Genomic DNA, 22,291 nt, shown 5'->3' on the forward strand with positions numbered 1-22,291 from the left:
TCAGAGGCAGGGACCTGTCTTAACTTGGGGATCTTGTCAATGGAGTCTCCCTTGTTGGGAAGCACTTCTGCTCAGTGGACAAAATGCAGCTTATAAGGTACGTAAAGTCCAATATATTAATGTCAAATGTACCAAAAAGAAAAAAAAAACTCTCTCACAAGGGATTTCAGCATCCTGGCATGCTTCCACATCCCAAACTACGGTCTCCTGTTAAGTGGACATGATATTCAAGGGTAGGGGCTGTGAATTACTTCTCTTACTCTTCCCCACAGCACCTGGTGCATTACTACACAGAGAACTTGCTCTCGGGCTGGCTAACTGGAACCGGCTGACAGGGGACTGAGTTTTCTCTGTTACCTTCTAAAGCCCTGCATCACTGAATCAGCTTTAAATCCTCCTCACTGCCTGGGTGAAGACACACACAACCTTCTCATTTCTACACGCTCAAACACCAAAATGAAACAAAGAACCTACCCATCTTCTTACCAACTGAGATTTATTTCTTCCATAAGGACTTTAGCATTAGGCAAATGGGGGGCTGGCACAAGAACCAACTTAAGAGAATGGAGGAAACTAATTCACTGGTTCCATGTTCAACAATACACCTGGCTAGTATCGATCTGCAAGAAATGGAAGCTGCATTCGGACTGAAACCAACAGGAAAATGTCTGATAATAACCTTGGGCATGATTCCAGCTGACCACAGTAAATACCCAAGGAAACTCATATTTACTTTCACCAACACAGAACATTAAGTATCTCCCTTTTAAAATATATGCTGCTCTGAGGGGTTAAATAGATGGTGATACTACTAAAGGAAGCCACCAATGTCTCTGGAAATCCAGTCATCTTTTTGATCATCAGCGGGTGAGCATCCTACCTCCCAATTGACATAATGCACCTTCTTCAAGACAGCAGTCTCTTGGCACTGCTCCACTTTGAAGTCAAGCCCGAAATGAACTCCTGCTAATGTGGCGTATCGAACCAGCCCCCTTTTTTTTATTTCCAAGGCCTTTTCAGTTGGTTCGTGGTACACCCATCTTCATGGAAGTGACTATTGCAGGCTAGAATTACAACTTCCTTCTGACAGTACAAGGCACTCCTAGAAGAACTTGACCAAGGTCGTCAACCAAATCCTTAAGCAGACAGCTTTGGGCGGGGGGCGGGGGGAGGGCTGGGCCTTATTCAAAAGGGTTCATGGGGTACTTGCTGGACCTGGAGGATTTGTCTAGGCACAGTCTGAGAGCTGGGGAGATATGAAGGCACTGTCCTTGCCCACAAGGGGTACTCACCCCTCAGGAATTGGGTCTTGGAGAAGGGCTAGTACATCCACACCACCCCTGACCACTCAGTTTCTCTCCTTGACAGCCAAGCTTATGAGTCACCTTGCATCATGTTGAAGCAAGAAAATAGCAAAGAAGGGACAACAAGTGAAGGATCAAGAATAAACGCTGTAACGATGGAAAGAAGAGTTGTCAGACACATCCCAAACCTGAGCACCATGGTAAAGTAGTAGGGGTAATACGATTACATCCCAAGATAGAAGCTTGATCAGAAAACCTAGGTAATTTTGTTATTTCTTTTCTAATTTAATCAGCGTTACTTAATTCTATTTACGCCGCTCCTTTCTTATATATTTTTTCAATGAAAAAGAAGGCAGGTGGAAAAACTATAAATATTCCTTTCAGAAAAATTTCCCCTTGAACATGACCGCACTGCACCCTCAATATCCTTATCAATTTGCTAGTTACAAGGATATAAAATAAAGATTGTTTTAAGGCCCGTTTATTTATGTGCACCAGCTTCACGCCTCATTTCCTTAAAGGGCTATACCAGGCTCTGTATTAGAGGCCAGAGATACAGTGATGACAAGACTGGCTTCTACTCCGCGTTCCCCAGGAAACTGACTCGTGGAGAGGTCACCACACTCCTTTCTGCCCCCAATGCACCTGATAACACACCTCTTAGCACACAGTGCCCTTATCATCCTGTAGGTAAACTATCTGTTTATGTGCCAGTCTCTTCTAGAATCCCCAGATCACAAACTGCTTGAGGGCTCAGAGCTCAACATGTAGTAGGTACTCAATCAACGTGGGCTGAGTTCAGCAGGATCACAAGAGAAGCTTCGCGGAAAATATATAGGCAAACGCACATAGACACAGGAATACTGCGCACAGCTTTCCAAGTGCCACACTAAAAAGAGAGCACAGTTCATTACAAAAGGGCATTTGACACAACTGCTGAGATTTAAATAAAATTTTTACTTACAGACAATGGCATTCAGCAACCTAAGTGCACACTCCAGGTCTTGCAGTAAAGCTTTATGGCCCTTTATTTACCCAGAAATTTCCTCTTCCATATCCCTAGGTAAAGTCAGAGTGAGTTTGGGGAGCCAATGTGGGTCTCAGCTAATAAAAAGAGAACTACTTTGCTAATTGCTACTTTAAAAATTTGTTGTTGTTGTTTTAGAGAGAGAGAGACAGAATGTGTGATCAGGCGAGAGAGACAGAGGGAGAGGGAGGGAGGAGGAGGGAGACGGAGAAAGGGAGAGAATCCCAAGCAGGCTCCTCACTCAGCGCTGAGCACGTCGGGGCTCAATCTCACGATCACCGATCACTGCGAGATCATGACCTGAGCTGAAATCAAGATTCGGACACTCAATTGACTGAAACACCCCGGCACCCGCTACTTTAAGATGATGTTTTGTTACTGAGTCCTGTTTCCTCTAAACTGTATGAATTCACGTTTGAAAATAAGTGGGAGAAGGATCCTGTCCTCTGGAGGGGAATCTCTTAAGTTTTTCATGAACTTTAAGTAACTTTGGAACTCAGCAGTCATACCTTGCTGACGGTTGTGGCGCCAGTGACCCATGTGCGATTTTGATCATTATGCGTGGGTGCTGGGCATAACAAAGAATTTATGCAATTTGAAATGTGAGGATATTAGCAAAGCTAAGGATCAACAGAAACTACTAAAAACCATAAAAAGAAATGCTATTTGACATTTTCCCTCGCCACTCTCTCTTCAACAATCTTTGTTATTAAGTGGTTAACATGAGCTTAGCTGTTCAAGTAAAATCACTAGCAAGGGAAAGTCCAGCCCTCAAGTGTAAATCCAAACTTAGAATATACCCCTACAGTGATCAAAGTTTGCTGAGAAAAGGAGTTTCTAAAACCTGAGTAGTGGATTATAAATTGGCTGCAGCCCTGATTTAAACCGACCAAATTTTCAGTAGCCCATGACAATGATAGACAACTTGGAAAGCTTTTTTAATTCTTCTTAAGGTCATTCATTTATTTTGAGAGATACAGAGACAGCACAAGTGGGGGAGGGACAGAGAGAGAGGGAGAGAGAGACCCAAGCAGGCTCTGCACTGTCAGCCTAGAGCCCAACGTGGGGCCGGAACCCACGACAAGTGAGATCATGATCTGAGCTGAACCCGAGAGTCAGAGGCTCAACCGACTGAGCCACCCAGGCGCCCCCTGTAAAGTTTTTTTGTGTGTGTGTGTGTGTGTGTGTGTGTTTTAATCAAAGGTAGACCGAAGCCATTACTTTACCAGTTCAGCTTCTGTATACACACCCGCACTTACTTTAGGTTAGAACTGGCAAAAAGATGGGAAGGGAATGTACCTCACTCCAGGGTGTGTTGTACAGGAAAGATCTTCCACTTGGGATCTTCAAATCCCAGCTCAACTCCTTCGAAGCAGTGTGACTCTGGGAAAGTCACTCACCCTCTCTGAGCATCCATTTCCTTATTTCTAAAACAGCACAGAGGTGCAGGTGTAACCTTGCCAGCTTTGCAGGACTCTTTAGAGCCACCTCCGGGATGAGACGTCACAAGTGACAGTGCCAAGTACTTCAACTTTCTTCCTTCCCTTGACTTCCTCTGCCCACCCTCTCAGAATCAACCAAGGGGCAGAAGAGTTCAAAGGCAAAAAGGGAAGGAAAAGAAGTGAGCAGGAGAGTCAAGTGATACAAACTGGAATTTGATGCTGCCTCTCTCTCCCCTGCACCATCTTCGCACCATCTTTGTTACAGGCTTTAAGTGGTCATTTGTGTTGTTTTTTCAACGCTCAATCAGGAGTTCTTTAGTGGTTCAGAGGAATCGTGCGGTAAGAAACTTATTGGAATGGTTTATATCCCACGAGAACATAGGCCCTACATCACGTATGCCACTCAGTAAGTGGCTCAAATGCGGGACACATTAATATTAAACTGCCCTAAGAAAAATATATTTTATAAAACAGAAACACAGTGAATGAAAGCCCACAGCACTCTAATATAATTTCTTGTGTTTTCGGAAATTCCAAATGTTTTTGGAAGTTGTTCTAAGCCTGCCTTTGAACCCTTGTAACCCTTATGAAGAAAAAGCAGTTCCATGATGGGCTGGCCTTGGAATCTGTGAGCCTTCATTTACAGAGTTCACAGAAAATGCTACATCACAAAATACTTTCTTAAAAACCTCTTCCCAGGGTCAAACTCCTGGGCCAATCAAAATATTCCACCTTTTAACTTGGGGGAAACGACTACAAAAAGGATTGTTCTAACTAGTCTGTCACTTGAACTTGAGAGTTGGAAGAGAGGTCTTTCCAACTTTCACAGGACCTCAGGACACTGAAAACCCACCACCCATTTGGTGTTTTTGATTCCTTGAGGATATACTAAGCTCAGGTGGTTGACAACCATCTTCCACACCTGCTAAAATAATCATGCACAAGGGCAGAAACAACTCATGAAATTTGGGATACCAGTCACTGAGATGGAAGGAAGCTCCGAGCGCCCCCGTTTCCACACTTTCATTATTAAAGGCATGCAACCCGTTTCTAAGTAGTAAATGCAGCTTCCCCAGGTTTCTACTATCTGAAGACAAACCCTCCCAGCACACTCTGGAAATGCTTAGGATTCATTTAAAATGCACCTTGCTTCTAAATGCATCACGGAGGGACCCTTTTACTTATTTATTTTGAAATGTTCAAACGAATGGGGAAGTTTTGCTTCCATATCGTTTTCATTTTTCCAAAATTGGCATTAGGCACCAAAATGAGTTGGGGACCGAATCGTTCCTCAGCTAGAATTTATAACTTAACAACAGACTCGTCCCAAGCTTTGCGAAGCGAATACCATTTTAAAACGCACTGTGGGATTTTTATCTTCAGACGAGAAGACACCTAAAAGGAAAAAGGCCATCCCCTCCTCCCAAGGCAGAAAAACAGCATAGCCCAAACAGCCCGTTTCCTACCCAGCCAATACAATAATGCTTTGTAAGCTGAGAGCAGCGCCCGGTATAGAAGCTAAGTATAAACAGCTGAGAAGGATTAGGCGGTAGCTCCATTCTCATTTACATGAAAATCCTCCAAGCATCGTTTTCCTCGCTGGCTGCAGGCGCAGAAGGAACTCTTTTGTGCCATAGCCAAGCATAACATTTGCATCCTTTGTCTTTACTTACCAGTCGAGGCTGTGGGCATGTGTGCTCTATTTCCTCCATGGTTTCTGAGGGAGGCTCATTGGAAAGGGATTTTGGGATACCTGTTTCTGACTCAGCATCAGTGGTAAGTACTGGCATGGCCAGTGAATGCTCCCTCCAGCTCTACACCCTCTGTGAGTCTCCTCCCAGGCAGAGAATGTTTTCTTTGTCACGTATTTTTCTCTTCTTCACCCATCCCCCTTCTTCGCCCCTTCTTTCTGTCTTCCCTGGGGGAAGTGAAGAGGTTACCCCCCCACACACCCCCTCCCGTTTCCTTCCCCAAGAAGCCAAAAGGCAAGGCCTCAGTTTATCACTATAACAACCAGACGGCACTGGTGCGGCGGGTGCGGGATACAGTACCTCATTTGCATGGAGCGCGCTGGTTGGCTACTGTCATCATAGTACCACTCCGCCGGGGAGCGGCGGGGCCCCATTGGCTGGCCGGCCGTGCCCACGGGGTCCGAACTTGCTGCTTTTGTTTCTTCCGCTTGATTCAGTTGCAAAGGTCTCTGTCCGTGCGGGGCGAGGGACCCGCGCTGCACTAGCCAGATAGAATAAAACCGCTTCCTGAGGGGTCCGGGACTCCTCGAGGAAGGACGTAGCAGACCTCCATTAAAAAAAGGACCGTGTCCCTGGCGTGAGTGTTTGATGTGCTATAGTCAGAATTTTGCTAAATAGCAGTCACCCTGAAGACAAAGCAACATTTGGGCCCAAACTCCCTGTGCCCACGATTGCCAGCTGGCCTGAGAGAGCCCCTCAGGGCACTTATTGTGGGCACCTGAGTGTTCATCCCCTTGACGGCAACAAGAGCACTGGCAGCACCCCCCACCCCCACCCCCAGGCCTGGTGTAGCTCCAGATCCTGCCCCTGGGGCTGCCCTGAGAGGAATTTTGAAGGAGGTAGATTGTCTGACAACCCGCCTCCCAGTTGCTTCCTCCCTCAACCACTTCTCCCCTCTCCCCGGCTATTCTGAGTTTCCTCAATGAAGTCTTGTTCCATACACTGGTCTCTTATTCCTCTGTTCCTATTTTACCAGTCCTGGGTCCCATTTCCTAAGCACCCTGCTCTCAGCCAAATGCTCATGCCAGTCACACAAACATTCCAGTTGGGGTGTTAGTGATGATGTGCCTTAATGTCTAAATCATCCATGAATATCCCCCATTGTAAGAGGGGCGTTCCAAAGAACTTACAAAGGTATTCGTTCTGGTGAAATATCACACTTATAGTAACATTAATAAAAATCATGGCAGTTGCTACCATTTCTAAAGCACAGGCACAGTGCTTTACCCAGATTTTGTTTAATCTCCGTTAGAACCCAAAGTCGATCCTATTATTAGTCCCATTTAAATTGCAATTGAGAGTAATTGCCGAGGGCCTCAAACTCATAAGCAGAGTTGCAAGGATTGGAAAGATTTGCGGCAGATGGGGGTGGGAGCTGGGATGCAGCAGGTGTAGTAGTAGAAAAAGCACCTAGGTAGGAGTCCTCATAAGACAAGTCCCTAGGTTTCTAGATCTTTCATCTTAATCTATAGCAGTGTTTTTCGTCCAAGTGTGGTCCAGGATCAGCAGTACCAACATCAGCATCATCTGGGAACTCTTAAAAATGCAAATTACTGGCCCCTCAAGACCTGATTCCGTACGTCTGGTGTCAGGCCAGCAATTGCATTTCTAACAAGTTCCCGGGTGATATTAATGCTGCAGGTCCAAGGACCATACTTCGAGAACCAATAGTCCAAAGGATGGGAGAAAGGGGAACCCTCTTGCACTGTTGATGGGAATGCAAACTGGTACAGTCACTCTGGAGAACAGTGTGGAGCTTCCTCAAAAAACTAAAAATAGAACTACCCTATGATCCAGCAATGGCACTACTAGGTATTTATCCAAAAGATACAAAAATACAGGTTCTAAGGGGTACATGCACCCCGATGTGTATGGCAGCATTATCAACAATAGCCAAACTATGGAAAGAGCCCAAACGTCCATCGACTGATGAATGGATAAAGAAGTGTATACACACACACAAACACAAAATGGAATATTATTCACCCATTAAAAAGAATGAAATCTTGTCATTTGCAATGACATAGATGGAGCTAGAATGTATTATGTTAAGCGAAATAAGTCACAGAAAGACAAATACCATATGACTTAACTTGTATGTGGAATTTAAGAAACAAAACATGAACATATGGGAGTTGGGGGGGAGAGAAGAGAGGGAAACAAATCATAAGAGACTCTTAATGACAGAGAAAAAACTGGGTTGACAGAAGGAGGTAGGTGGGGGATGGGCTAGATGGGTGATGGGCATTCAGGCGGGCACTTGTGATGAGCACTGAGTGTTGTATGTAAGTGATGAATCACTGAATTCTACTCCTGAAACCAATATTGCACTGCATGTTAACTAAAATTTAAATTTTAAAAAGGGTGGGATAAAAACACTGTCCTGCTTCCCTCACAGAATTCGGGAGACCAAATAAATATTATGTGAAAGCGCTTTGTAAATTAGAATGTGGCATATTCATATAGGGGCATTATTTTCATTGCCCCTCAAATCAAGAGAGCTAGCCTTAAAAAAAAGAAAATGGATTCTGCAGCATAGATTTTCAGTTACACATCCTGGCGCTTTAAATGAGAATGGCATCATCTGACATCCCCATTATTACCTATGCTTAAGAGAGCTCCAGTGATGCAGTAATTCCAGTGACACTGGGTCATCTGAAAAGGGGTCCTCCCACCCACTTCCTAGCCTTTCCTTCCTGCCCTGTCTGCCCTCCTGGAAACACAAAACACCTCAAGCTGCAAGTTTATCTCTAACAAGCCTGGAAGAGCCAAACCCTACAATACACTTAAGAGGTCCTTTCCCACTGTGCTGGGTGATATGGGAGTGATATTGTTCATCTCATCTCAATATTTTCTTTACCTTACAGTGGCAGTTCCCAAATGTGGTCCCCAAAGGAGCCACAACAGCAGCCCTGGGAACTTGTCAGAAATTATTCCTTCCCTGCCACAGATTACTGAATCAGACGGTGGCGGTGGCGACGAGGAATCTGTGTTTCCGTGAAATCTGCAGGTTCTGCCACTTGGTAAAGCTTGAGAAACACTGTCTAGAGCCACACGGTCCCATTGGAAAGCACTTAACCCCCCTTAACCCCCACTAGGTTCTGGGCCACTTGCCAGCTTTGTTCCTAATTGGTCCTCGAATTCCCTTTCTAGAAGGGAATTCTAGATGGAAGGCTCATCTGCTCACCTGCCTATTTAGCAGAGTCCTGGTGTCCAGCAGGGTCCTTGTGGGAGTAATTTTAACGTGGGGGCTTCCACATGCTGTTAAGGTGATTAGCTGAGAATGACCAGTTAATTCCACAGTATGGAATTAGATGTTCCGCAACCCTCTAGGGGTTAGCAGAGGGGAAGGGGATGACTGTAAAGGGATAGCAGAAGGTAAGTTATGGGGGTGATAGAATTGTTCCCTATCCTGATATAGTAATGGTTACACAAGTCTATACCTGTGTTAACATTGTTAAAAACTCCATGGAGGACATTTGTCAGTACATGCTAACAGCCTTTAGAACATGCATGCCCTTTGACCTAGGAATTCCTCCTGGGAACCTATCGCCAAAGAAATAATCAGAGGAGCACACAAATAATTACGTACAAAGACGCTTAATTCAGAATTACTTATAACAGGCACAAAAAAAAAATAGAACTTACAGCAATAGGAGTAATGGTTAAAACAAAATACATTCATATAGTGTTATACATGCGTTAGCGGTCATGTTTTTGAAGCCATTCTAATGCTATGGCGACATGTTAACATTACATCACCAAAAAAAGCAGACCACAAAATAAGATACCAAAAGATATGTACATGCCTAGAGACAAGTCCCACAGGGAAGTACACCAAGATGTGAAAAGTGACATCTTTAAGCTGTGGGATCAGGGGCGATATTTGCTTTCTTTTTTGTATCTTCGTATCTATAACAAGTATGTAAAAGATGAACATCTATTACCCTTTTAGTCAGGAAAAGAATGAACATCACCCCTCCTCCCCAACGGTATGAAGGGCTGGGTATGGGGTCGGGGTGAGGCAGACAGACGTTGGCACATGAACATAAACAAAGAGGCAGGGACTCAGTGAAAGGAAACAAGAAAGCTAAAAGCGAGGGACAAGCTGGGAGAGTCCTCTCTCCAGTTAGGATAAGTAGAGGCATCCGTGTTGGAGGCAGGCTGTCCAGAAAATCTCCAGGGAGCATTTGGGGCCAGGGGTCCTGAGTCCTGTACCCTGCACGAGCAGGGCACGGCTTCGGTGAGAGCTCGGCACATCGGCGCTGCCGCTCACATGCACAGCCGTCGTTATCTCTCCCATTTACTGAGTACCTCTTACATTCCTAGCACTGTGCTGGGTACTTATCCTGGGCTACTTGTAAGTCCCACAACAGCTGAGCAGATAGCAACAGGGGCCCCCCTCTGCAGACGAGGAGACCAGCCTGCAGAGACTTCAGCTTAGAAGAGACCTACAAAATGACATTATTCTTCCTACAAGCAGTATGCCCTTGAACAACATCATATTGTTGAAAGTCCATTCCCAAAGATCTGCAGGGAAGAACTAAAATTATCTCTTTAGAGCAGGAGCCCGTGTGAGCCCGATCCCCCCAGGCCTCACTGTGGTGGACAACGGCCGGCCCGCTGCCACCTGCTCTCAACTGCATCTCTGTGTGAGGGCTTGCTCTGGCCATGGGAGACCCCCCAACAGCAGCCCCGGGGAGGCAGAGCTGAGGGGCTGGGAAATTAACAGCCCAAATCCCTAAGAGCTCTCAAGCAGTGACTGACAGGAGCAAAAGTCTAAACACCCCCGTGGGCTCGGCCCTCAAGTGGGATGACTCCAAATCGTGTGCTCCCCGTGGACAGAGGTCCCCAGTGGGATTCAGTTCCACTTGCCATGGTGTGGCTGGCTTGACAGTGCTCCCCGCCATCGCCCGGCTTTATTCCCTCGTCTTGCTTGCCCACACTGCTGCCGCTGTTTCCTGGGCTCACTTCCCAAACAAACTGCTGGAACTTGAATCTTTGTCTCAGATCTGCTCCCGGGACATCTCCAACTAAGACTATTTCAGCGCCCCATCGTAAAGTTAATATCTGTTTCTTATGGCAAAATGTCTTTTATATACTCACATGGATAAAAATGAGCCATAACACCATATGGAAATGTCTGTTCGCCTGTGTTTTTGAAGTAGGCCTTACACTTAAGAGTCTTCTTCTTTCAAAACGCCTTTTCTCTACCTTTTTTATTTTCCAATCTTTAGTCCTCCTTTTAGAAAATTTTATGTCCATTGTATAAAAATGTTAGCTCAACCGTAGTGTAATTTTAAATTATTTAGCTACAGTCTGTATGTCCCTCCATGTATTATACTGCTCCTACTATTTATCAAGAGTGCCGTATGTAAAACCCCCTTCCAGGGGCGCCTGGGTGGCTCAGTCAAACATCCGACTTCGGCCCAGGTCGTGATCTCATGGTTTGTGGGTTCAAGCCCCGCATCAGGCTCTGTGCTGATGGCTCAGAGCCTGGAGCCTGCTTCGGATTTTGTGTCTCCCTCTCTCTCTCTCTGCCCCTCCCCCACTCACACTCTGTGTCTCTCTCTCCTTAAAAAATAAACATTAACAAAAAAATTAAAAAAAAAAGAAACCTCCTTCCTCTGAAATCCCTCCTCCTTACCATCAGTCGTGACTTCACTGTTTCTTCCACCTTCCCTTTTTCTTTCTCATTCATTTTTTCTCATTGCCTCAGATCTACCAAGCAAGGAGCTTATTAAAGAAAGGAGATTGAAAGAGCAACATAAAGTGGACAGAATTTAGTGTTTCCTGGAAACCATTATGACCTTCTATGGAATTTTGTTACATTCGTGGCTCTATTTGGAGCCCCTTACTCAGTTTTCCACATGTGGCTTATGGTTTGGGCCTGAGACCTGACCCAGTCGAGAAAAAAATTCAACCATACTAAGTAATGAAACCCACATATAAATCCTTTTCACCTAGTTCGGGAAAATTGTGGTAATAAAAATGTTTTCCATTGTAAAGCATTTCACCCCTCACTTGGTGCTTTTCCACATTAAATTATATCATAATAGCACTCTGAGATAGACAAGTTTTCATACTGAAAATTTTCAAATGAGCAAACAGAATCAGAGAGGTTAAGTGACTTGAGTAGGGTCACACAGTAAGGGGGACAAACTATCACCTGAATCCAGGTCTCTTGAATCAAAGTTCAACTCTGTTTTCCACTACACTACACTGTCTCCCTTTTTGATGTAGTTATATTTGCTTTGTTAACAATGCTGCTGAGCTGACTCATGCATATTTCATCATCCAAAATAGCCCCTTCACCGCTTTCCTATTGAATTCATGTAACATGAAGCACTCTTCACTTATATTCATTCACTTCATTTCCTATCTCTAAAACCATGGACCTGGACTCATTGTAGGTGCTTGCATTTAATTATAACAGAAAAATAAACACAGAGGCATTGCCAGATTCACCAGTGGGTCAAGAGCCAGGCCGATAAAGGCCATTAGGGGGAAAAAAATAATGGTCAGACATAAAAAGTAGTCAGAGCTTCAAAACTTACTTTTTGAAAAACAAAATCAAGAAGATAGAATGAAGGTGCTTTATTTTATCCTTAACAGGGACTTTCTTCCTTTTGGGGCTTCTGTCATAATCAGAAAAGAATTAACTTTAACTCATTTGTTTGACCAAAATTTATTGAGTCTAAGCACTGTTTTTTTTTAATTTTAAATTTTTAAATTTTTTATTTTAGAGAGAGAGTGTGTGAGTGGGGGAGAGGGGCAGATGGGGAGAGAGAATCCTGTTTTAAAATTTTATAATGTTTATTTATTTTTTTTTTTTGAGAGAGAGAGAGAGAGCGCATGTGTGTGAGTGGAGGAGGGGCAGAGAGAGAGGGAGACACAGAATCAAGGCAGGTTCAAAGTTCCGAGATGTCAGTATAGAGCCAGATGTGGGGCTCAAACCCACGAAACGTGAGATCATGACCTGAGCCAAAGTCAGACGCTTAACCAACTGAGCCACCCAGCAGCTGATGGGGAGAGAGAATTCTAAGCAGGTTCCACGCTAACCCCAACGCTGGGCTCAATCCCATGACCCTGGGATCATGACCTGAGTGGAAATCAAGAGTCGGACACTCAACCAACTGAGACACCCAGGCACCCCAAGTTTAAGCACTGCTTTAAGGTGCTGGGGAACAATTGCACAGACCCAACATGACTAACCTCCTGCATGAATGAAAATGCCACCAATGAGATGTCATCTTACATCTTACATTTAAAAGAAATAAACATGAGACATAAGTCAGAAATGACCAGTCAGGAGCTCCATTTCTTAGCATTCAAAGACGCCATGCCATAGTGGCTGTGGCTGTGTTTGAGAAGGTCCTAAAAGAGGTAATTTGTTTTTATCTATATGAGATGTGTTTATCTAAATGCTGGTGATAAAATCAGTTATAAATAAAGTACATTTTGTTTTGCTATAGCAAAACAGATAGGATAGCAGGGCTTTTTTTAATAAATTAAAGTTGCCCTAGCTGGAATAAATCATTCTTATTGACATTAGCAGCTGTGTAGTCAGTAAACAATTATTGTTGCTATTACTTGGTGGTATTTATAAACACTTTTACTTTCTAAGTGCTTTACAATCACTTATTGTCTAATTAATATCTAATCATCTGTTTACAAGTAATAATCACACATGTAGTGCAGTTTAATCAAAACTCCAAATGCAGCCGCCATCATACTCAAGAATATTGTGTAAATTTTGGTCTCTCTGTGATGGGGTTTGGGTCCAGACATATGGCTGAAACAGACACAACAGGAAAAAAAATGAATAAAGACTCCTCCCTTGAATATGAGCACAATTTGGATTCACAATTTTTGCATGTCAAATATATTATCTGAATGTCAGTGGATAAGTAAAAATACAGGTAATTTTCACCACTTAATGGCTCAATTACACATAGAAAAGTTTTAATTTGAGCCACAAAATTGGATGATAGTTTATGATAAATGTTCAAGGGCAGGCACTGACTTCGCATTGGAAGTGTTAGTCACAATCACCATTTTGGTGAGTATCATGAAAAAGATCAAATGTAGAAAAGGTGGCTCAAGGACCACCAAGGTTAATCTAACACACGGTCAAGTCTAGACCAAGCTGTGGTCAGTACAAACACCTGCCAGTCTTAATTACCTATGGAGTGTAAGTGGACTTACTACCATACGCCCGTCAGTCTCCCCAAGTGTTATTCTAGAAGTAATTATGGCAACCATGGAAGGATTTTTTTTTTTTGTATGCAGGTGAAGGACGTGCATACTAATGCAGTTTTTCCATAAATTTTCCGACAAGTAGAATTGCTGAGTCAGGCTACTTGCATTGTCAAGGCTTTTTGTGTATGTTTTCAATACTATTATCAAATTGTCTTGACCAAATTTATACTTCCTCTGATACTCCTAAAGGGTTGTCTTTCTTGGCTCTTGATATGCTGAAACCAGTTTGCTTCCTTCTTGCATTGCCACCAGACGCGGTTTCCCAGTACAGCAGCAAATACTGCTGTGTCCTGAGGATTGTGCCTGGGGCCTTGTGAACGTGATCCAAATGTGCCTGACTGGCAAGTGAGTGATCAAGGCCACCTGGTGCCACGATGATGGGCACTCATTCACAGGTAGACCGTTATTACAGTCCTTGCACTTTATACTGATTTTGAATGGCACGGACCCAAGAGTGAACTCTTCATCTTGCAAAATCTGCACCCAGCATCTTTGAATGCTCAAAGAGAGATTTGGTTTGGGGGCACCTGCCTGGCTCAGTCGGTGGAGCGTAGGACTCGATCTTGGAGTTGTGAGTTAGAGCCCTACGTTGGATGGAGAGATTACTTAAAAATAAGATCTTAAAAAAAAGAGAGATTTGGTTTTATCTTCTGTAGTAGTTTCCTGTTGCTGTTTGTAACAATGTACTACAAACGTCGTAGCTTGAAACAACACAAATGTCTTATCTTAGTTCTGGAGGTCAGAAGTCTTGACGGAACTCAGCAGGCTAAAATCCATGTATCAGCAAGACTGCATTTCTTCTGGAGGCTCTAGGGGAAAAATCTGTTTCCTTGCCTCTTCCATCTTCTGGAGCTGCCCACATTCCTTGGCTCACAGCCCTGTGCCTTCCATCTTCCAAGCCAGCACTGCATCAGTCCAGCCTCTGCTTCAATAGCCAACCTTCTCTAACTCTCTTGCCTGCCCCTTTCACTTGAAAATACCGTTGCGATTCCATTAGGCATTCGGATAATCCAGGATAATCTCTGCCATCTCAAGATCTTTAACTTAATCACATCTGCGAAATCCCTTTTGTCATGTCGAGTGACATAGTTACAGGTTCCCAGGTTCCGGGAAATAGAATGTAGACATCTTTGGGGGGCTATTATTCTGCCTACCACACATTCCTGAGCATGAATCAGATGGGCTATTTCACGTGCAGATATTTGAACAGTACATTGCCTATAATTTTAAAACATGGTAATTTGTAAACCCCTGCTCTGTGTCAGGCACAGTCACTGTGCCAGGTTTGCAGGTAAGAGTCAGTGCATAGAGAGGTTAAGTAATTTTCCCAAGGTCACAGAGCTGGTCAGTGGCAGAGCTGAGTTTCTCTTCTTTTTTTTATTTTATTTTATTTATTTTTTTAACATTTTATTTATTTTTGAGACAGGGAGAAACAGAGCATGAACAGGGGAGGGTCAGAGAGAGGGAGACACAGAATCTGAAACAGGCTCCAGGCTCTGAACTGTCAGCACAGAGCCCGACGCGGGGCTCGAACTCACGGACCGCGAGATCATGACCTGAGCCGAAGTCGGACGCTCAACCGACTGAGCCACCCAGGCTCCCCCAGAGCTGAGTTTCAAACTCAGGTCTGTCGGACTTCAAAGCCTGTGTTCATCGTGGGCCGTGGCTGTAGCTCAACATTTCCCGCGCTCTGCTCAATTTGCTCTCCTTGGCTAGCCTTCATGTTGAAAGCTTTTCACTTAGTTTGACATTGAACGATACAACCTAACCAGATAAAACCTTTTAAGCCCCTGTGAATCTCATATTTGACTCATTCAGCAGGTGCCAGTGGAGGATGCCATCAGGAAACACTCATTCACGATGATGTCTCCACATGCTCTAATAAATCTTCCCCAAAGTAGCATCCGGCGGGTTCTTCCTCCATAATACAAACAGAAGTGCGCCCGCCAGGTTATCTTCTCCGTGGGTGAAATGTAAATGTCTGAATAGTATCAGGTGGTGACAGTGAGAAATAATCTTTCCAACAGCCTACAAGTATACCCACTATCTTATTCTTTTTTTTAATATTTATTTTTGAGAGAGAGAGAGAGAGACAGAGGATCCAAAGTGGGCTCTGCATCAATGGCAGAGAGCCCTATGCGGGACTCGAACTCAAAAATCCGTGAGATCATGACCCGAGGCAAAGTCGAATGCGTAATCGACTGAGCCACCCAGGCGCGCCCGTCTCCGCTGTCTTATTCTTGAAAAAAGAGAGCCTGACACTTTAGGAGCCTCATTTCATGTGTTAATCAAGTTTCTCATCCTCTCTGATTTACTTCGCAAAGTTCTCAGCCTCAGTTGCACATGACAATCAGCTGGGGAGCTTTCAAAACTATAGAAACCTGGTCCCCACACCCGGGAGATTCTGGCCTCACAGGCGTGGGTTGCAGCATCAGGACTTTTAAAAATACAGAATGGGGGTGCCTGGGTGCCTCTGTCGGTTAAGTGTCCGACTTGGGCCTCAGGTCATGACCTTGTGGTTTGCGGGTTCGAGCCCCACATCGGGCTCTGTGCTGACAGCTCACAGCTCAGACGGAGCCTGAAGCCTGCCTCAGATTCTGTGTCTCCCTCTCTTTCTCTCTCTCCCCATCCCCTGCTTCTGCTCTCTCTCTCTCAAAAATAAATGAACATTAAAAAAACAGACTTTAAAAATGCAGAACAACAACAAAAAAGGTTTAGAGCCACAGAGATGAAGTGAAGCAGAGATGATGAGAGACTTTATTAAGACATAGGTTTTGATGCTCAACTATTGGACTCACTTTTTGCCAAGAATGTCTGCTTTGTTTGCATCGAAAACAATAAACCCTATTAATGTATGTATCCCAAGAAGGCGGCCACGTAAAAACCTTCACTGTGTCCAAAAGCGATCGTTTGAAACACCTACTCTACTTCAGTGCCAGGGGAGGGGCTCTGTGGAATGACTCCCTAATGGCACTTGACAGTAAGTGTAGACAGTCAATGTGCTTCCACTGAAGCCCACTCTGGCTACCAGAAGAAATACTCTTCGGTAAGTAAGTAAGCAAGAATGAGATAAGCACACTTTGAAAGAAAGATAGTCCTTTATTTCCTCAAAGTAGCCTGGAGAACCTCACCACACCATTCAAGTGTAGGAATTCAAAAGAAACAAAACCATCAGCATTAAACCATGGCAGTCCCTAGCATGTAAAATACTACCCTTGCTCAGAACGTTTTTGGAATAAATCTTCTGGAATTTGCATCACGGAAATTTTATAACGCCACTTCTGAAAATCAGTTTTGGGGGCTGTAGAGCATGCAACTCTTGATCTCAGGGTTGTGAGTTCGAGCCCCATGTTGGGTACAGAGATTATTTAAAATCTTAAAAAGACAAAGAGTTTTTATATAACCAAATCAGTATTTGTTTTATCCAAAGTGGTATTAACCAGATTTCCAGAATTACTATTCACCTATCAAACTATCAATTGGCTTTAGGTTATTTCAAAAATGTAGGAAATAACCCTCAAGGATGATTGATTGTGCCCTCTGTTGACATCCAAGAAATTCCTGAAGGGCGAGAGATCTTAAGTGACAAAGGTGACCCCAAGGCTCTAAGGTCAGTTCTCTAGAGCAGAGGTTCTCATACTTTAATGTGCATAAGAATCACCCAGAGAGTTTGTTAAACTGTTTTCCCAGGCCGCACTCCCAGAGATTCTAATCAGTAGGCCAGGGTAGGCCCTCAACTTGACTTGACTTTGAGCAACACTGTTGTAGAGCAAAACTGAAGATAAAAATACAGATGTGAGTGTATGCGTTTTACCATCCCGTCTTCAAAAACGACAGAAATTGTCCAAAGGACTCAGGAGTCAACTTGGAAACACTCTTGTCTGCCTAAGATGAAAAGTTGAAGCATCGTTAAGGATGAGAACTGCAATGTATTGAAATCCATCAACTGTGCTTAAATCCACCAGTTCATAATACTATAGAACAGAGTCCCAAACAAACCAAAGACGTCAGTTGTCTGCATCGGCAGCTGCAAGGGGTCACAGGCATTATTTTGAAAACTGGAAGCCAGAGGGAAAGAATCAGGCATTTATCTTACCTTTTCTATACAAACGTACTTCTGAGTGACCAAGTAGTAAGGAGAAGCAGATCGTCTTAGAATGAGTGATGAAAGTATGGAGGTAATGAAGAAGGTAACGCATTAGACTCTCCCTGTTTTCAAACCCCTCGTGAATGAGTGGATCTAGGCATGGGGCATCAACAACTGCCAGCATGACAAAAAGACAGACAACTGCCAATGTCATACACTCCAGAGAGAGACACATGCACCACCTATCAAGTAGTTTCCCAAGTAAATAGAACCTGGTTTTGATCACACCTCTTGATCCAAGACCAATTTATGGGAAATAAAGAAGGGATAAAGGAGTACATTAACACCACAGGGATGCAATCAGCAAAATCCAGATTGTAGGAAGCTCTATAGGACAAACTTAGTTGCTGCAACCAAAAAATTGCAAGAAACCTAAGGATTAAACAAGATCTAAAAGACACAGCCATCAATTGCAATGTAAACCCCATATTACTAGGATCGCAATTCAAAACACTGTAAAAAAAATTACAACATGCATGAGACAATGAGAAATTTGGACAGTTTCTGGATGCTGTAGTAGGATTATTAGTAAATGTTTCAGGTAGGATACTGATATCATGTTTATGGGTTTTTAATTTTTTTTTTAATGTTTATTTACTTTTTTGAGACAGAGAGACAGAGTCCGAGTGGAGAGAGGGGACAGAGAGAAGGAGACACAGAATCCGAAGCAGGGTCCAGTCTCTGAGCCATCAGCACAGAGCCCGATGCGGGGCTCAAACCCACAGACCATGGGATCGTGACCTGAGCCAAAGCTGGATGCCCAACCGACTGAGCCACACAGGTGCCCCATGTTTATGTTTTTTTAAAACTTTATTTTAGAAATATGCACTGAAGTATTTGCAGATGAATTATATTGTGTGGGTGTGGGGAGTGGATAGGGCTCTAGATGACAGCTTCTCAACTGGCTGCAACTTTGTCCCCCCAGCGTACATTTAGTGATGTCTGGAGATATTTTTCTTGACCACGTGTGTGTGTGTTGGGGGGGGGTGCGGGTGATGCTCCAGGCATTTAGTGCTAAACATCCTACAATGCACAGAAACAGCCCTCCAACATGGGGGAATGGGTCTGCGCTGACACCCTGCCTGACAACATTGAATGTGTCCACATGGCTAGCGCTGGCAAAGACTTGAACTGCGGCTCATCTGAGTGTCCGTCAGTCGGCAGAGGCAGACCGTGAGAGGTGGGAAGCCTGTTAGGAGCTGCTAGGAGGCCACCTCCTACTTGTCCCTATCTCCCGCTGAGAGACCCCCAGGAAGCAGTTCCTAACTGCCTCTTGAGTTCTGCTGAGATATGGGGCTTCTGGCCCTGTTCCCCTCCGCATCAGCCCTGCGGAGTAGAAAACCGGTTAGTTGCCATCTACAATGGGCTCCTCAGCAGCAGGAGTCTAGAGGTCATCTGGCCTCTTTTGTTGCCCTGCTGTCCTTGGCGTAGGGGACAAGGACCACAGGAAGCTGGCACCGATGGTACATATCTTTCACTAAGTAAGTAATAAACTGTCTGAATCCCAAAGCGACTCAATGTACTTTTACCAGTCAAGTCAGTCAGAACTCAGCTTTAGTTTCGCCTTGTCTGGTGTGTGTACAACGATCTGCCCAGAATGTCAATGCCAAGGTTGAGAAGCTCTGCATGAAACAATATTAGTAGTGGGCTGATTGTTACTGAAGCTGCACGACAAGTACATGAACAGCACAAATGGGGAGATACTGTTTTGTCTAATTCTGCATATGTTAAAAACTATTGATAATACAAGCTGTATTTACAATTTTTTTACTTTTTTTTAAAGTAGACTTCATGCCCAGTGTGGGGTTGGAACTCACAGCCCTGAAATCTAGAGTCACATGCTCTACTGACTGAGGCAGCCAGGCACCCCAAAAGCTGTATTTCTTTTTAAAAAGATAAAAATCGGTCACCTTGCTTTATGAGATGTCTAACACTTTAAGTGCATGTACTGAGGCAATCTGCAGATGGGAACAAATTTGCCATCCGGCTTGTAGTTCCACTACCAAATTACAAACTGCGTTCTTGAGCAAATTATGTAACTTCTCTAAACCTCAGTTTCCTCACCAATAAAATAAGACTAATTATGCCCCTGAGGGTTTCATAGGGATTAAATATAAGTGTTTAGCTGAGTGTTTTACATATATACCTTTCTCAGACCTCCTTCCTTTGTTCTTTTTGTTTGCTACTCTTCAATTCAGAAATGGAAAGAGCTCTTCTTGTCACTTTGACGAGTAATTTTGATCCAGCCAATTTCTTTTCAAACCATTCCCTGGAAAAGTGTAGATGGCGCTGGTATAAAACGTTTGGTTCTAAGGGTTTAAAACAACCAACTCGGAGGCTGAGTCGCTCACTTGGTTGTGCACCTGACTCTTGATTTCCGTTCAGGTCGTGATCTTGGGGTTGTGAGATTGACCCCTGAGTCGGGCTCTGCGCTGAGTGTGCAGCCTGCTTGGGATCCTCTCTCTTCCTCTGCCCTTCTCCTCCACCCCCTCTCTCTCCTTCTGTAAAGTTAAAAATTAAAAAAAAAAAACCAACAACAACAAACCCTAGAGGGACCCCAGAGGAATGAGGAGTAAGAAGAACATATATGATTAATTCATTAGTTCTCAATCCAGGATGATTTTGCCCCACAGAGGACATGTCACCATGTCTGGAAACATTTTTGGTTGTCAAGACTTGGGTGGGGCGGTGCTACTAGGCTATACTGTAGAGACCAGGGGTACTGGCTGGAGACCAGCGATGTTGCTGAACAACCCACTATATGCACAGGATTGCTCCCCACAACGAGGAATTGTCTGGCCCCCAATATCATCAATACCAAGGTTGAGAAACCCTGGGCTAACGTGACCAAAGCTCCTTGATGAAGCTTTTCCTAGATAATTAACTTTACCTTTCTTTGTTCTTCTTATCCACACATACAGGTTATTAAAGACATGCTCAGGAGAAATCATTCAAAATGTGATTACTCTAGCTCTGTGGCCCTAATTTGTTATTCATTTCTTGAAGAGAAAAAAATCTGAGTAGTGTTCTGATTTTATTGCCTTTGAGTTTCAAATAGCAAACTTGAAGCATGCACTGATTACCTTCTTAATTAATAGGCTGTGAAGGCAGGGCATCACTTTATTAACCAGTGGGAAGGAGGTACGGTCTCTCAACAGCCTAGTAGTCTTTATTCCCAACTGTGACGCCAAAGGGGGAGGATTGGGATGAAGGGGATGCAGACAGCGCTCCCCAACAGATATATTTTTCGTGTTAAAATAGTTCACCTTAGTTTCAATGACACCTGCCTACAATGTCGTTATTCAATAGAAAACATTATGGATAATTTGCCCCCCATCCCACATCCACCTTTTAAAGGCAAGATGCCTGGGGTGCCTGGCTGGCTCAGGTGGTAGAGCGCGTGACCCTTGATCTCAGGGTTGTGAGTTCAAGCCCCATACTGGGTACAGCGATGACTTTAAAAAAAAATAAAGAGGGGCGCCTGGGTGGCGCAGTCGGTTAAGCGTCCGACTTCAGCCAGGTCACGATCTCGCGGCCCGTGAGTTCGAGCCCCGCGTCAGGCTCTGGGCTGATGGCTCAGAGCCTGGAGCCTGTTTCCGATTCTGTGTCTCCCTCTCTCTCTGCCCCTCCCCCGTTCATGCTCTGTCTCTCTCTGTCCCAAAAATAAATAAATGTTGAAAAAAAAATTAAAAAAAAAAATAAATAAAGAGGGGCGCCTGGGTGGCTCAGTCGATTAAGTGGCCAACTTTGGCTCAGGTCATGATCTCGCGGTCCATGAGTTCAAGCCCCGCATCAGGCTCTGTGCTGGTAGCTCAGAGCCTGGAGCCTGCTTCTGTTTCTGTGTCTCCCTCTCTCTCTGCCCCTCCCCCGTTTGTGCTCTCTCTGCCTTTCAAAAATGAATAAATGTTAAAAAAATTTTTTAAATAAAAAAAATAAAGATACTTGACCTCAAGACCACAGGGCCATAGGTAAATGGTGGTAACTGTATTCTACTGGCAAACAATAGCAAGGCTATTCCTGTGAGACGTGTCATGTGTGTCACGCGGCAATGGGGCAAACACGTTTGAGAAGATGAACAGTGGGGTGGGGAATCTGTACAGGTGGTAGAAATGCTTAAGCATCTATGAGGTAGTTCCTTTTACTCTATCTGGCCCTCAACTCACTCCACCCCTTCTATGAATACAGCCCCCAGCCCCCAGCCCAGGGAATTGGGTTGGGACACCTGATGAAGAAACCAAGCCTTGGGCTGTTCAGTGGTTCCTCAGATCTTCAGATTCCCTCTTTCAGAAATTAGAACTAAGAGATGCCAACTGAGTAGATCAGGGGATTAGAGTAAATATGTCTGCAAATGAGCCTTT

At 44.2% G+C, this 22,291-nt stretch overlaps 1 protein-coding gene across 9 annotated transcripts in view; it reads right to left on the reverse strand.

Annotated features, from left to right (window-relative positions):
• The window catches only part of PCYT1B (phosphate cytidylyltransferase 1B, choline), a 126,036-nt gene that overhangs the window by 93,048 nt on the left and 10,697 nt on the right, over positions 1 to 22,291 (reverse strand). For 6 of the 9 annotated variants that reach the window (XR_007148907.1, XM_047843660.1, XM_047843665.1 and 3 more), the window contains exon 1: positions 5,447 to 5,685. The exons of 1 other annotated variant lie outside the window; for it this stretch is intronic. Coding sequence is in view for 7 of the 8 variants with exons in the window: in XM_047843660.1 (XP_047699616.1) it covers positions 5,447 to 5,563 (117 nt within the window). In the remaining variant the exon portion in view is untranslated. Of the gene's footprint in view, positions 1 to 5,446; positions 5,686 to 11,171; positions 11,260 to 22,291 lie in introns of those variants that run through there. 2 more of the 9 variants (XM_047843663.1, XM_047843659.1) reach the window with 1 other exon arrangement.

Source organism: Prionailurus viverrinus, chromosome X (assembly GCF_022837055.1).
Source record: "Prionailurus viverrinus isolate Anna chromosome X, UM_Priviv_1.0, whole genome shotgun sequence".
Classification (NCBI taxonomy): Eukaryota; Metazoa; Chordata; class Mammalia; order Carnivora; family Felidae; genus Prionailurus; species Prionailurus viverrinus.